General features: G+C 39.7%; 1 protein-coding gene across 1 annotated transcript in view; it reads right to left on the reverse strand.

Moving 5' to 3' along the window:
• Positions 1-1,199: 1,199 nt before the first annotated feature.
• Positions 1,200-17,450, reverse strand: part of T265_03836 (hypothetical protein) — a gene marked incomplete at both ends in the record, with an annotated part of 41,495 nt that continues 25,244 nt past the window's right edge. The window contains one exon of the mRNA XM_009168417.1: positions 1,200-1,280. Within this exon, the coding sequence (XP_009166681.1) occupies positions 1,200-1,280 (81 nt within the window). The remainder of the gene's footprint in view (positions 1,281-17,450) is intronic.

The raw sequence follows: 17,450 nt of genomic DNA on the forward strand, positions 1-17,450 counted from the left end.
CACACTACAGTCAGAACTAATACAACTTCCAATATATGTAAAACGCTCCACAACTTCCAGTGCCTTTCCCTGGATCGTAAGTGGCGTGTTCAGTGACTGCACGTCCACAAGCATGGCCTTACACTTTGTGGGTGCAAAGTGCATACCAAAGGACGGGATGACTTTGGTCAGTTCGTCCGAGAATACTTGCGCCTTCTCCTCCTCTTCGAAAATGAGAACGATGTCGTCTGCATATTCCAGATCGACAAGGTTTTCTTCGCAGGCTATTTGAACACCGGGGTTTTGGAGACCCTCCAACGTTCGTCTCATTATTTCATCGATCACGAAGGTACGAGGTTACAAATCGAAGCAAAATGCAAGGACACTGACATTCATTTTTTAAACAATAAATTTAACACAACTGGAAGCAGAGAACCATGGGGTATTGGTTTTCCTGGGATGGTCACTCAAATGAGGAAAAGGGTGGCCTGGAGTTGACCCGTAGTTGATGTACACTCATTTCCGGTTCAATTCATTGCCATGCAGCAACTTAAGCCTAGTGTTTATAGTGGTTAAGTATTAAGCTATGCTCATCACAGTGATTCTGAAGAAAAGCAACGGGATATTCGTCAGACTCGTGTAGCCGCGCAGTCCATTTGTTGATAAAAATGGCTCTCGCAGTGTGGCCAGGTTTGAGGTGCTTTTACTAAGGATCCTCGTTGGAAACCTTATGTTGTTACCATGGTAACTGAAGGTAGATGGATAGCATGTGCGTGAGGTATGTAAGGACGTAAAGAGATGAAGGAAAACAATGAAGTTTTTGTCAGTGTAGCTGAGGTAGGTAGAGTCACAACTCTTTTTCGTTTGGTTTGCCGCTAACAAATCTGCTTAAAAGCAATTTTTACCTCGAGATAACAGCGTGCATTGCACCAAATTGGGTGTGTCTGCCTACATAAAGATCTGATAAATTCCTGAATACCTCCGTACTTTTAAAGTTTATTGCCACAGAGTGGGCGGTATGGAACAAAACGTTTGATTTCATACGTAATACCGGTATGATACTTCCGGCTACAGCTGCCGTCATATAGATGCCTCTCAGTGCTTACTAAAGGTTGAAAGGAGAGAGGGGAGCACAGGGAATAACATCTTGAATAAATAACGCTCACATCAAGTAATTTAACCAAGTGTGGCGTGTCTGCATGCTTGTGCGCATATATTCATTAATTTTGCTCAGCGCAATTTGGATCTGATTGGATGTCATTTAGGCGGCTGTTAAGGCGTAGTGCAAGACACGGGTACCTCTGTGCTAGGCAAAGAACTAAGGAGGGGCTCCGTTAGTGACGGGAACTGTCAGTATTCGCACTGCAAAGGAACATAAATTGAACGAACAAAAGAGTAAACAGAGTGGCAATCAAATGGGAATACGAGTTTAGCTTTTGTGCAGCCATGTTTCATCCAAATGGAGCTATATGAGCTTATATGAACACTAGTGCAATCCGGCGTGAAACCGGAGCTTCCTGCACCTCTGAATGATAAGTCGCATCTACTTTCCGGCATAGGCTTCAACGATCATCACATCTGTATTACGTAGAAAGCAGGACAGAGAGTTGCTTCCACCAGGTGCATTAGGGCAGAATTACCGCCACGCTGTAGTTTGTTCAGAGCCACTCCATACTTGCTTAGGTAATAATTGCATCAAAAATATATTAATGATACATCAGTATTAGGCCAATGACAGTTAAGTCAATAAGCACGGTGAAGATGTCAACGTAAGAAACAAATTTACATACCTTCAGAAACGGAAATCTAAAGGTCATATAAGTCTTTCCTCACTCGTAAAATTGTAGATTTTGATCAAGATTTTGATGCTTACTATCAGCCGAAAAAACTACAGGTGTGTTGAGTCAACAAAACAAACGTTTCCTATTGAACAGAACGGTAGACTTTCAGTATGCTATGACGGTCATTATTTAGGGTTGAGCACACTCAGCAACAACACAGTGATGGCGTCCACTGAGACGTTTTTAGCACGGATGCCCTCTCTGGTGGAAGTGAAGTAAACACAAAAGGTAGGCCTTCGGCATAAGTATGTTCCCGAGTGATACCGAAATACCTATCGTGATGTAGTTGACCCTGCTAATGTTAGTGATTAAAAACACACTCACGGCAACTACCGTGAGGATAACAAAAACTGGTCGTTGACCAGGTAGTTATGATCAGTTGATCTTCCATCATATGAAAAGTGTTTCGAGAACAAGGTTAGTGAACTATGGTTTTAATGAATAAAGAGTACCCTAGTTGATGATACTTAATGGTAAATGATTTGAAGTGAACGGCATTAAAGCTGGAGTCGGTGAGTGGTTCTGTCTAAAGGTTTCGAGCACATCTAGGTATATTGTCCTTGTGCGCGTGCATGAAGGATTCAGGTATTTACGATTATGTGAAGGAAGAAAACTATTCCTTATGCGAACACGTTCCTCCCCCGGATAGGGAAAAAGCCACCCAAAATCATGCCTTAGTAGCTGCGCAAGTAACTCAAACAATAAGTCGGTTGATATTATGCAGGACAGTGGTAGGCCGTCAAACAAAAGCAAGAAGGGTGACTTTCGGATATGTTGCTTTAAATGAAGTAATCTTAACACGCCCGGGTTGGAGTGCCTTCATGATCAAGTACATCCGATAACACGAATACAGCTCGAACTTTCAACACTTACGGTAAACTTTGGATAACACTCACAGAATAAAGACATAAAACTATCAGTAAGAGAGTGACCTAGAAGCGAACAATCCGCCATAGTCCACAAGGTTAAATCCATGTTTTAATAGGGGTGTAACGTGGCGTCACCGAACATTTTTCACTGATATGGATGTAAAGGTTAAGTGTGATGCAAAGTTGTCACCGAAAGAAGCAAGCATTCTTTCTCGCGTTAGATCCTTCGACTTGTATCACTTGAGTACACGTAATAAGGATTCAGTTTTCGATCGAGGTATTCGTACTAGAACAGTATGCTGCAGAACGGGGGATTTTACGCATCGAGGAATTAAGAATTAATTTTATTGCATTAAGTTGTATATATTCATGTAGAATTTATTTTAAAAACCTTATTTGTGTGACAGGGAGTAGCCATTCCTAGTCTGAATGATACCGTTTTTTTGACTAGATGAACCTGGGTACCGTCTCAAACGCGCTACTTGGCCCTATCACAGCTGCCAAAATTGATCTCATATATTTTTTCCCCAGTTTGTCCTAATTATACATTCCCAGTAGTAAATTATATTACAGGCACTTGAATTATCCATGGAGAAATTTGGTGCGCTCCTAATACCTGTGGACAAACCTTGTTTTCTCATCAAATATCCCAGGGAATGCGAAACAACATTTTTTTAAACTGCGTCTCTCGGTTAATGCACAAATGACAGTGCCAAATTTTCAAAATCTTCATTTCGGGTACCAATCTGAGTAACGAAGGCGCAGAAATACTATCGTGGGTGTCATGCAACATAGTTTGCAAACGAATATTTGGAAGACGTGTTTTGTCCGAATTTTAGACCGAAAGAAATTTGTGCTCATGATTTTCCTAAAATTTTGTCGAATTGTATGGAGCCGTTTTTAACTGTTTGCAGCCACGACTAATATTACCAGGTATTCCAGCTATAAATTGTTGGGTTTCAACAAACATGGTAGACTAAATTTTGACTAATAACGTGCGTTGTATTTAATAATGTTTGCGAGAATACGTGAGCAGAAAAACATTTTGTTATGTAGTCCTGACTCATGAATTTGGGACCGCGTTAGCGTTTGTCTTAGTTGATCAGTGAGCACTATCTCGGTTTACAGTATCCTTTCCATGGCTTGCCCTAATAGACTCTTCATCAATAGAAAATCTAAGCTGATTGGATAGGTTGACGGAGCGATTCCATTGGGCGTTAGTGGGCGATTTTCCCGCAAGCATTTTGCACAAATAAAGGGAACAAATGTCGGATGAGGATCGGTTAAACAGGGTGCATAGCCACAGCCAAACTAATAACGTTCTGATCTGTCTGAGCTAGGATTTTTATCATAGAGAAACAAGGTGAGTTTTTGTATAAGATAATATTTTTTTAAAATGAATTAGAATTTTGACGATGGAACATACAGTACTGTTGAAGTCAACAACAGCTTTTTGAAGTAATTCTGCAGACACCTTGAAAAAGCCTGAAATATACAGTTCAGTTTCGAATATTATGCGTTCCAACTTAGCGAAAAAACATTATTATTTTTTGAGTGTAGGGGTTTCAAGGACTAATAGATGTGTATCGTTTGTCTGTTTGAATAGATAAATTTGCTGCTTTAGAAAACCACGAATAAAGTACTTCTAAAAAGGATCAACAAAAAGCGTGCATTAGTACTTGTAGAAATAATCCGCACCCTTTGTAAAATACAAGAACCATAAATATATTTGATCACTTCGTGTGGAATAGGCAACTGAAAGTACGATCCAAGGCCTTGAAAAAGATAGTTAACAAACGCTTTGTGGATCGAACTATTTTTATGAATTGCCACTGGTTAAATCAGCTTGTACGTCTCTCGCGATTAGGCAATATTTATCGCTCAACAGAATGCTACTCCTTACCAAAGAATGGTCCGTACATTTTATGGTTCCTTTATATTCTTGTATGTATCAAAAACAATATGGAGAATAGGTCTTCGTTCGTAAATCATGCCATAGAAATGAAAGATGCTTCGAAAAACGAGATCACGTTTGTATCGGTAACTATTGTTGAAAACTCATCGGTGTAGGGTTAGGGTGTATTTCTATATTATCTGAAAAAATCCACGATGTTTGTAAAAATAAAGCCATCTACAGGGTGACTCCGTGCTTGCAAGGACTAACCTTAGATATCAGGAAGGAGAAACAAATAGTGTACCCGAACAAGTACCAGAAAGGAAGTCAGTAGGGGGAGCTAAACTGAAAAAGGTCCGTAGTCAGTACCATTGTTTCTGAAAGAACACTCCCGATAAAATAGCGGACCATTTGTGTTTTTTCTATCATCCATAGATAACTTTCATTTTTTATTTTAAAGTTACAGTATATCTAGTCTCTTTATTAACCACTAGGAACGATTCGCTAGCATGCATCTGTAGTTAAGGTTATGTTTTTCTCCACTAATTGATTGTATTCTGTGCCATCATTTGTAAGTATTCCGACAGCGCAAATTTTGCATTTACAGAAGATCGAAAATGTACAGTTTGTATCCAGCTATTATTCAGTCTGTCTTTGTGACAAGTTAACGAGTGCACCGTTCTGTAGTAGATTGTTTTGTCAGAGTCAGGACCAACACCATTCATTTTATTTGGCAGAACTAAATTTGCTGAGATCAAGTATCTGGGTTTTCGAGATTTTCAAAGACTACAGTGCACTAACAACTTGATGAAATTTTTGCTCGCTTTTGAGCTGTATGCGTGTATCAAATTCGTGCATATCATTAATGCATATGCTTTTCGTAAGGCGCCCAGTTTACCATGCATTTTGAGAGTGGTCATATTGTAACGTTAGCCACATTGTTTGGTACCTAGGAAAGTAGTTTGTTCGTCTATGTCAAAAGAATAGACTGATGTGTTAAGGACAGTGCATCACGGTTTTGGTTTACAATATTACCGGCATCCTGTTTTGAGGTCCACGCTCACCCTCCACAACTCTCACCAACCATAAATCTCATACTGCAAACTGACTAATCACAAGCCGCAAAAAGATTTCACCATTGACGTACTGGTGCGGTATAACATGTCAAAACTTAGTTATATCAGCCTTATGGCAGTAGCACACTCGGGACACAAAATGGTCTGCAACCACGTCGCAACCCTTCGGGTTGTTCAAGTTAAATTAACCATTCTACTCATGACCACGGGTAGCACAAGCCTATCAACTGCGTCATCATCGCCAACAAAGACCAAATTTTGAGACGCCATATTGTGCACTCTCCAAGAGCGGTCTGTGTGAACCGTAAGTCTACCTTACGTCGGTAAATTTTATCCTTTATACACTGGGCCAAATAGGACAAATTGAATGCTTATCGTACCATGTTTTCATTTGTGAGAGCTGGTCATAACTGGCTTATTCAGCAGACAGTTTCCTCTGTGTGGGTTTAATCAATCGCGATGGTCGATGTTTGTAAACGTCAGTCTGTGGGGATGAATAAAGCTCTAGTATAAAGGCCGCTCTTAAATGTGCTCTGTGTAAATTTATGACAAGCAACTTACACGTGAGATACTGGTGAAACCTCATTAGGCAACATTCTGTTTTGGGGTTCCATCCTATCGCAAGCTTCAAGGAGAGTATCCATATTTGTTATCCTGGCCACCTTACCTTGATGAGATCCTTGATAGTAAAATAGGCTGTGTTTCCTCAGAAGGGTAGTTCAGTAGGAAAACGCGGCTTAAATCTTACCAATAGAGTCACACCGTGTGTGAGTTTTGTCGAAGGGTTCGAGTGCATCAGCCGGATTAAACTCCATCTTCTTAGTTCTATAAATTATTCCACTAAAGTTAACTTAGTTTAACAGTGAATGCTGATTTAGTTTAGTGAGCGCAAGTTGATTTCCCGTCCTAAACACTCTCAAAAACGTTTTAGATGTTGTTAACAAGGCGGCTCTGAATGCTGGAAGGACTTTTAAATGGATCATAAATGGTGTGCACTGCAGGGAGTAGACTAATGAACTGAATCATAGTGAGATCTGGTGGTCGTGCGTAGGGCTACGCACTACTACGCTCCACAATAACGCACTGATGATGTCACCTCGATTGGTGATGAAACGTTTGCAATCAAATTGCCCAGCTCAGCGAACAAGCCAACGACCACCATCTACGATACCTGAGCTACCAACATTTTCCTCTATAGCGAGATCTTTTGGCACTGCAAAGAGTATTTAAGCCTTTTAGTGTAGGATCCAGTCTACGTGTATATTGTCTTTCTGTGCTTAAAATACGTGGGGCCTAATCATTTCAGAAGGCGTTCTTCCAAAAAAACAACTGGGATGATCTGATGCGAATCCGAAGAAAGTGTGCATTTGGTTGCTATTTGAAAGAATCGGGATGAGCCTATCCTTCTCGGTGGTCATGATCAAGATGTCTGTCAAATCGCAGTGATTCGAAAGTACAATCTGAACGAATAGCAAGTATTTATCATTTGACTGGTCATGAATCACAGGATTTTGAACTCATTTAAAGGAAGAGTATTCGCAGTGCTGAGACAAGCGCCTAAGCGTTTCAAGACGTTGTTTCCAATACACGATACAAACATACGACCACCCCGCTTGCACGTTCATGGAGCAATTTGCTTCAAAATACAGTTGTTAATTAGAAAGGTGGACGCGCTCTCTCTTGAGAAATTGCAGCTGACGCTGTAGTTATCCGACGATGCCGTTTTGTAAGGCCGTTTATGCTACTCCTGGCAGCAAGTGGTGGGACACTATTATTGTTTCTCAAGCTATCCGTAAATTTTTAACTTGCGAATCACATTTGCACTCTTATTGTCGGAATTCTGTTGGTAGTGTTCAACTTGCGTCTTTTTGGGCATACTGTGCATGTATACGACGGAGAAACTCCGGACAGCCAAAGCCGGGTGGATACTATTTTCTTGTTAATTAATATGCTTTTTCCAGTACTTCCGCGTCGGTAATTGCAGCTGTAAATCATATTTCCACCAACTGACACACTACATACAAGTACGTCCCCTAACCGGATTCCCGTAAACTTAGCCCTGCGGTCAGCGGGAATTCCATTACCGTGGTTAGGTCAGTGATATGACGCTTCGCTGTTACGGGCTGTGCACATTTGAAGAATGTGGCTGCAACTGTCGCGGTGAAATTTTTTAAACTTCCGGGTTACCGGTGCATTTACACCATCTATGATTGCTGAGTGCATCGTCTAAAAGCCGTTAATCCTGATAAATTGCCTCAGCGGCTCTAGTCACAAGGGCTTCTTCTTTGATAACATATCAAAATCCCTCTTTTTAAATTTGAGGTTTATCAGAATAGAGGACTAGGCTCTGCGCACACGCCAAGCAATTGGATTACACGGAATGTGACCATCAAACCATGGCAGATAAAATGTGGTGTTTTGTTCTGCGTTGGAAAGTTAGTTTGTCATAAGTGATTAGGTGATACAAATAGCTAAAGATGTTTCACCAAGGAATTTTCAAGAAAACCGAATTGTAATTGGCCGTACGCAGAAATACGGACTATTGTCTACTACGGAACTCCGAATGATGGAATGTTGCTAAAATATACACATTTTGTCGCTAGTGGCTTTCGTACGTTTTCAAGAAACTCACATGAAGACAATAGGCTCAGGTGCATCAAAGTCTACACATCTCTCCAAGATCAAGTATTCGCTTCAAAGATTATTAGATTGACGGAAGATTCAACTTTCCAAATAGATATATACCTCCAACCGAGATCTCTTGTGGCTATTTATACAAACTTATGTGGGTATACCCTGCAAGATTATTCAGCCCTAGACTTTTTAAATACTTCAGCAGAAATATATGGCACAAGGTCACTGCATATATTTAGAGTATCATCAACGTTAAGTAACACGTAGAATAAATATACCCATTTGTTTACTTCTTTTTAGCAGTACACAGTAAGTGACGGCTAGGATTCCTCGAAAATAAACAAGATTATTAGTGTGACTCCCTTAAGATGTCTGATGATTCTCAGTGAAAAATAAACAGCAACCGAACTTTCTGAATCAAACGGATTCTGGTTTGATAACATTAATAACATGAAACTTTGCACTTGCAGAGTTCGTTTTGAGCAGGGATCACCTAACCATATCAAGTCAGCAATAGAATCATCAGCAACATTTACCGCTGTATTGTAATAACCAGGAACTGTGAGAAGCTCTGAAGTATAAAACACCTGAAGGTATCTATTTGAGATGAGGCGTATGTGAATAAGCGATGATGTATCTGTAAAGCGACGAATCGCAAAATGTTTTCTAAAAGACGCAAACAGTAGTTTGGTATCTGTACTGATAGAGGCGAGGTGTTGGTAGGTTGCATCCTAAAACATTGAATACTTCCCAAAAGCATTTGGCAGTTCCTCACATCTAGTAACAAAATACAATATTTGAGAGCTTGGTCATTTTCTCAAAGGGTTCTTGTATAGTACAACCTCTGCCTCTAGAATAATGAAGGACTATTGTGTATAAAATTGACAATAATATTCTTCGGCATGACTGTTGGTGTGTTGTTTCTGGGTGGCGAATAGTCATCCCTCACTATATGTCAAACCAAACCATGTGTTGACTTCAAGCAAACGACATCAGCTATGCATTTTAAACGTCTTATCTTAGGTTGTATTCACTTATATGATAGTAGAATGTAACCAAAAATCTCAGATAATTAATTTGAAGGCTCGTCTAGTTTTATAAACTCACACATATTGGATGGAGATTTCAGAGTTCGTGTGAATTTTCTGGTAGTCATAAATTAATGACTTACTGCTGTATATGTTCAATAAAACAAATTGTTTGTGTAAATTTAAGCGCAGCTCTAAATCAGAAATATTACAACAGAACGTGGCCTTAACTTGAGCACTGTTAGGCTCTGTTCCACTAGAAGTGTATCGCCCGTGTGAGATCACATCTTGAAATAGACAGCATGGATTACGCCCTTTAGGTGGCCCTTTGGAGCTGTATGTATGTCATGTTACCATTTCATTTTAGAATGGATTATTTCATGGCTGGTGGATGTTACTAACTTGAGGCGTTTTTTTGTAAAAGACGATTTATTTTTAATTGCATAACGTGAAGGTTACATAGTAAAAGGAAGCATGCTGCTACTCAGCATGACGTGAGCGATCAGTTTGTCTGGGTATTTGTGTAAGCATATTAGCCGAGGGTCCGTTTTAGAATGTGGTGTCAGGTACTTACGGACATAAGCACAGAATGCGTATATTAATATAAAAATAGCCAGGTCGGACTTGAGTCTAGCAGATAAATTATTGAATTCTGGGTGTTCACCTTGCTATATTGCCCCGGTTTGACATGTTTACCCTTTCAAACTTCAACCGGCTGCTATCAGTAGGCTGTTGAAAAACAGATACGTTATTCCTGGATACAGACAGGTGAAGAGCTAATGGTCTGTAAACCACATTTATGCAATTACGCATGTTATTGTTCTCCTTAAAAGATAGACTAAAGTCCCTCCCAGAAGCTGCTAGTCAATGATGGGAGGTAATGAGAACTCCGGGAGCACAACTACGTATGATCCACAGGGAAACAAGTTCGTACCATTGTGAGAGAATGTTAGTTGGCGTTTCACATGATGTCTCGAATTATGTAGAAACTGCTCCTATTCGGTAGTATCAGGTGGGACCATTCAGTAATTTTATGTTCATATTTCTTGTCCCTTGCGACTTCTCTGAAATTAGTGAACCAGAATCTGCGAAACGTGTTCAAAATCCGCAGGTTTGGCTGCCTCCACCATATGGTTTGACGTTTGTTCTTGCTGTAGACGTAATAGGCACCGTGTCTGTTGGTCTTGTGGATTTTTCGGGAAAAGTTAGTGCGTGAGTTAGTTGCCGATGCAGACCCTGTTTCCAGAATGTAACCTGTCTCTTACTTGAAAAAAGCAAGCAGCGAATTGCTATTTAAAAACTGCTCACTTCGCATTCTTCTGGTCTTACAAACCAGATTGACCTGTCAAGCATATAAAAAATCCTGAGGCTCTTTAAACAAATTAATGCATCAAAATTGATAAGCCCGAATCTCTGATTAGGAAAAAAGTTGTGTTATCTTTACGGTTGAGTTGCTTTTTTGGCCGTGGAGCAGAGAAATAATGTACACGTGTACAAAGTACTATGCAATCATAAAAATTTCACGGACACTTATTACGAGTGTATTTTTTGTCATGCATCACCAACACATACTTTGTCAAAAATATTAAAATTGTGTCGGTGATTGAAGACGATGAAAAATATCTTCTCATCTCTTTATCATAAAAATATAGCTGAGTGGAAGTGTGGAAACAATGCAACAAAATTACTTGTTCATTTTTGCTTTTGGGTGCGGTATAATCAATCTTATCTACTTCCTGTGTTAAAAACATGTAAATTTACAAAAAAGGGGCTGGATGGGAGGAGAACATCTAAAACTTTATTTGCATATAAGGTAGCCGTTTTAGATTAATCAATCTGCCGTTTTCTAATCAGCCCTCTGGTTATCTCGCTGCTTTTCTAATCTGAAAACTACATGTTCTTACTAAAGTCAAGCATTGATACAAACACCACACCGCTGGACAGACCCCAAGTTACACCATTTATTGAACTTGATCCGTAGACCTCAACTGGGATTGAACCGGTAACCACATTTATTTATTCCACAGAGTTTATTATGTAATCCATGGATATAAATTTATCGTCAGGTATGGTAGTGCAACGCTTTTTACATTTTCCATCTGACGTCAGCATTCGATCGATTGATTCATGTCACGGCACTTGAAAATTAGTAGTGAATAAAATACGATTTCCACAATTTAGGATGCATCGCAGAGAAAAGACCAGATACAGTATCATCCCGCCTCAAAATTACTTGTTTAACTTGGTTACCGACTGTCACTTTTGTAATAACTTGCATCAAAAATACTTAGATGTGACGTAATCAATGAAAATATTGCCCCTTTAGGATGCGGCGATCAGTCTAAGGTGAACTTCAGTTTACGATAAAAAGGTGTCATCACTGGTATGGAGCGCTGAAAAACAGCTCTGCACCCATAACTACTAGTAGAATGCGACTTGAATGAATGCCCACTTTTTTCAGCTAGCTCATAATGATTGCATACCCTTCTCGCATCAAAAAGATTATCTTTTCGCATACGGTTCAAGTGCTTTCCAAATGAGTGGATAAGCAGGCTAATGCGATTTAAAAATCAATTCACAGTTAAGTGCAGAATGTATGTGGCAGCTACACTAATGAGGTCTCTCTGAGGTCATAGAACAACTTCTCCATACAGAGGACTATGTAAAAAGCTAATGAATAGCAACAGTTTGATTTTCCAATGAACCGTAGGTTTTACTGACAAACTGCATGTAGATCAAGACCAACGGATCAAACAGTCGATTTAGTTTCATCGTCTTCAACCACAACGTCAGTAGGGAGATAGTATCCAACATGCGTAAAAAAATCAAACTACTTCTGAGGAGAAACATCTAACTGTTTAACAATTTCACAGAAAAAGTTCAGAAAGGACAGAAAATATTTATTAAAGATAGAACTCTTGTTTTGGAGTAACCCTCATTTCTTTGGCGAATATTATGGCGTGCGGTAATAATGTACATGTAACACCTACTGACGGCAAAGGCGTATTTAAAATATTCGTAGAATATTCATTATCATTTAATCCCTCAGCTGCAGAAACGCTGGGCAAGCACCGCAAGATTGAAGATTTTAGTTGCTTTTTCATTGCTCTGTTGTTGCATTGCAATATGTGGTACTGAAATTCGCGGTAAGTAACATCTATCCAGAGTAAAACACTATATACTGACAAAATTACAGGTTACTCAGCAAAAAGATGGCGGGTTAAATATATCTGACCTTCCAAAATTAAAACTCCCTGAACGATGAGGGAAAACTACATTCGAGAAACATTTTTAGTTGATTTTTGATTATATACTTTACGGGGGGACAGATTGTTAGAAAACTCTTCATATATGGGTGCTCGGTTATTTGAGGATCATTCAAGAGTGCGGAATTCTATGTCTCCAAATGAGCACTAAAGTGGTTGATAACAAGTGTAATATGGTGGTTTCGTCTGCCAAGCAGAACTGCTCATAATTACACACTGCTAACAATTTGTAAACAGACACATTTTGCTGTTCCGAAGCATCACTAGCCGAATTCACCCTTTAAAATTTCTTATTCACTAGCGGTCAAAATCAGCAGTTTCACCCGTCTTGTGCATCGTAAAAAACTACACCCTGTGGTAAAGAGCGTTTTTCGGGATCTCGAAAGCGTATTATATTAATGTAGGATAAGTTGGGCTTCACGGCTCAAACCGTTGGCACTGATATGATGAACCATCCATTCTTCCCATGGATATTTATAGCATTTGATGACGTGGCGCCGCCGACTGGGACTTGAAGGAAAGTCCCAGCAACACAATGATCCCTTGAATTTTTCAGGAAGATTATTACTACTGAGTAATCGGAATTTCTCAAGGTGGCATTCATAAACCATCGTGTGGAAGGTGACGCTTACGAAATGTGGGAACTAGAACATTGTTGGACATTTGGCAGCTGCATCAAGTCCAACGCCTGGCGCTCCAAATCATCAGAGAATACGAAACTCATCTGCCGGCCACATGTATATTTTGCGGCGGCCGGTAAAGTAATTCCATACGGTTAACGCGGAATCAATTCAGATGAATTCATCTTCCTTGAAATTTTTGCCCCTAGTAACTGACAGCAAACAAGTTTGTCACTGGTGCAAGTAATCAGAGTGAATTCTTACATGCACGTATGCTAGGACAAAAATGTCAGAAAGTCAGCAATTGCCCTTGTGAGTTTCAAATTTTGTGGGCCTGCATTACGTCTCGATGGAAATTTTGAATGCATATCCTTTTGTAGTTAATCGGATTGCTGCTGGTACTTTCAGCACGCACCAGCGTCCAATAACGCATGTTTCAATATTCCGGGCTAACGTTCCGTTTGCTTGATCTTTACCGTGGTCTTTGTGCACCGGATGTAGCACTGAACGACTCTATGGAACACCATCGTATTTTATACGCATGAACACATCGTCGACTCTTGCACTAAGCTTGCCTGGTTATGGTAAAATTGCATAAATATGGGATAAAGTACGCTACATTTCAACTTTTGCTGACGATATACATCAGATATTGAATTGCACATGGATTGGTCTTCTAAATGGCGTTAAGGGTTATCGAGTGAAAATCTTCTACTACTTGTGTTTGGTTGCCTCCTTTTTGACGAGGGAGTAGGAAGCATTTTTCAAAGAATCAGTGGATATCATATACCTCTTTAGTAAGCTAAGCAATGATACAACTGGCTGTTTTCGTTGACTGTAGTTTGAACAGTTAATGTAGGGAAATAAAACCTGTGAAATGCAGGAGTAGTCCAAACAGACGTGCGGTTATGGTTGTTTAGTGACTTGGAGCTTGCAGAATACGATTTATTCTGGATGAATATCGTTGAGCTCTTAACAAAAATTCGTAAGCTTCAAAAATACCAACAGCTCCTGATGTCACGTACCAACGGCAGGATATATGTTAACTTGAAGATTTTTCAAAGAAGTGATAAGTTTGTAGAACCCAGGATGTGGATAGTGATGAAATGGGCGTTTCAAAAGACCTCCCTGGGCGTGATCTGTACTGCAGATTTCCTAAGTTATATATACTTCCATCTCAGAATGTCAAATGGCCGTAATTTTTAGAGATGTGATTTTTTCCGGACACTCATTACCTCTGGCAATTAGTAATGTTGTTATATGTGTTGTTTTCAACTAATCAGGCTGACTTTTTCCCAACATTTTTGCCACTTGGTAATAAGCGCTGTAAGGAAACCTTTGTGAGAAAGTAATTATCCAAATAAGGCTACAACTATACCGTGGGATATAATTGTTACATTCTCCCATCAAGCTTTTATCCAACAGGTGAAGGTGAGACATGAATTATTGGCTGCGTAATTGTGCAGCTGAAAGTTTGTTAGTAAATTATTTGAAAAAAAGTTCAGTTTATAAGTTTACGTAAAATTGTTTAGAATGCAGACAAGCCGATATAAGCCAATGCGAGATGATCATAAAGCTACGAATTCTAAGGTAAGACCATTAGAAACGTGGCCAATAATCTGGTGAGAATGGCTAATCCACTGTCATTACTTCTTACAGTCCGTTTACGTCAGACATCTCATCCATACCTGGATACATTTATTGACCTACGCCGATTGCAGTTCTGACGTTTTTGGCCGGTTTCTAACAGGTTACGTGCTTGTTTGGCGGTTTCAGCGGCTAGATAAATAAAGTAATGTGTTTCTGTTGGTGATTTAGAGCTGCGACTATTAATGGATCCGCGGTGCTTTCGTAGAGGCAATACTTAAATGATAAATAGAATATTTTGTAGTATGGGGAAATTTTGTAGTTCTCACTTGATATTTAGTACCGTTGAGGCCCTTTGACGCAAAATATCATGGAATCCACACCATAAATTTATGTATTAAATGGATTCAGGGAAAACGACTTTTCAGAGGGAAGGTTGGCCAGTGATGCAAATTATTCATCCTTATGTACTACGTGCGGTTCGTTGGTATTGTGAGTTTTGGGAATTTTTAGGGATTTCATTGTGCAAAAGGGCATCGCTATCATAATGACCAGAGAGCGCTACAATGATTCTCAGCTATGCAGGTTAAATTGATTTCACGTACACGCATGAATCTACAGCAAGCAAAGCCAATTTGTTTTGAAAGAACATTAATCTCGTGATTTAATGAATTTAGCAATTGCTAGCTTATCGATCTGAGAGTTTGAAAATATGATGAAATACGTGTTAGTTTACTTTTCCGAAAATCGCAAGGCATGCTAATATTTTAATGAATTATGGCCTAAGCTGACTTTTGCAGGATTTGCAGGGTGGTCGATTTTAATCTGCAACACTTGACAAAGGTGAAACGAGAAATTTCACACTATTCAAACGGAGCTTCAGGAGAATTCGTAGGAAGTGAACCTGAGACACTATTTCAAATTTAGGTGATAGGGAAGCGGTAGCACGTAGCATTAATGGTTAGCGCAGTTACGAAATTAAAATGTGTTCTGAGGTGTGTTGTATGTTGTGCGCTATGCATAAACCAGTTGAAGAAATTATTGGTACGTTGGGGTTGGACCAGCGTAAAATTCTGGCCAGTTCAATGTGAGAATCGGTGCAAGAAGTCGGAAAATTGTGGGAAAGCACGCTATGGTTTAATTAGTAGTGGTGGATGCACTTTTCAAGCTGAACATAGTATGGTAGTTGGTAGATTATAAATATTGCGTCGGACTGCGTAAACACGGTTTTACTGCCACGCGTAGACTTTATTTGACAATAGGTTTACGACGAGCAGGTACAATTACATCCCGCGTACGTAGTCCCCAAATTAGGTACCTAATCGGACCGTATTTTGACAATATCGCCGGGTGTCTACATATACCACATTGTTCCGATTTTACATGCAATGTTGCTTCAGCCGGATAAACTGCCAGCTGTGACTGTAACAGAAGTGTATGCCCATATTTTGAAAATGAAGAGTTATATTCCGGTGAATGGATAGTTTACCGGCGTGGTCCACCTAACATAAGAACAAATGACCTGAAGGCTTCAAATTTTGCAGCTACCTGGACTAGTTCTGCCAATAAATACCATTTGGATAGAACTGATCCATACGTACACGTGCTAATAAAATACACAGAGATAGTAAACAACTGAGCAGGGTTCAAGGTTTCATAAACGCACCGTAGAACAAGGCCACCGACTGGTTAGTTGAGATTTTGTCATACTTTGAGCTCATTCATCTTCTCACGGCTGAGAAAATTACTCCTGGTGAGTTGCCGATAACTTTGTTACATTGGTGTGAGCCCTAGCTTTACCAGTGTACACTTCTGTGTAATATTCAAATTCTACTGAATGCGACAAAACTGATATTTGTTGAATATTCGTTGGAACCGTCAGAAACAAGCTTCTAATGTCCACTAAAAATATTCGTCAGGAGATCGAAGGGCAAGGCATGCACATTAGCAGTTTTTCTTTGAAGGGCGTATTAGAGCCAGTAATGGTAGGCCGATTTCCAGGCAGCGTTGGACTGTAAGCACCTGATAAAATATCTTTTCGACTTAGTTACTTAATCGCTGGGAACTTATGACCATTATCATAGCCCTCGCCGAATAACTCCTCATGTTTTTTATGCTATGGATTTTGGCAAACTTGTGAACAGTTCACTTTACGGAAATATACTTCAATAACTCGAATATCGTACCACCCGCAACACGATGCGACCTTGTGCAGCACATTGAGTTGAAGAATATTATAAACGAGAGATTTAATTGAGTCTTCCATAAAAATCCAATAGATGTGCAGATTACTGTGTTTGCCTAAATATGGTTTTTCTTTTTATCAACGTTCGAATACTTAGTGGAATAACATTACTGTGACAAAAGTGAACTGAAATTTACAAGGTTCAGTTCACCACGCGACTACTTAATGTGATCAGTGACTGCAGATTTCCTGTTTTCGGCGACTGAGTCATAGCTTGGCGTAGACAGCCATAATGATGCGATTTCTGAAACATAGATCAAGAAGGGGCACCTACGGAAGACTTCATTAGCAGATGACCAGGCCAACCGGTTTATTGCTATGTACATTAATTTAAACCACGCCGGTCCTGTGGATTGCTGAAGAAAAGCTTAGTGAGTCTTTCACTTTTAGAGGGTGAAAATTAACGTGTCC

The sequence above is a fragment of the Opisthorchis viverrini genome (genome assembly GCF_000715545.1).
Source record: "Opisthorchis viverrini unplaced genomic scaffold opera_v5_57, whole genome shotgun sequence".
NCBI lineage: Eukaryota > Metazoa > Platyhelminthes > Trematoda > Opisthorchiida > Opisthorchiidae > Opisthorchis > Opisthorchis viverrini.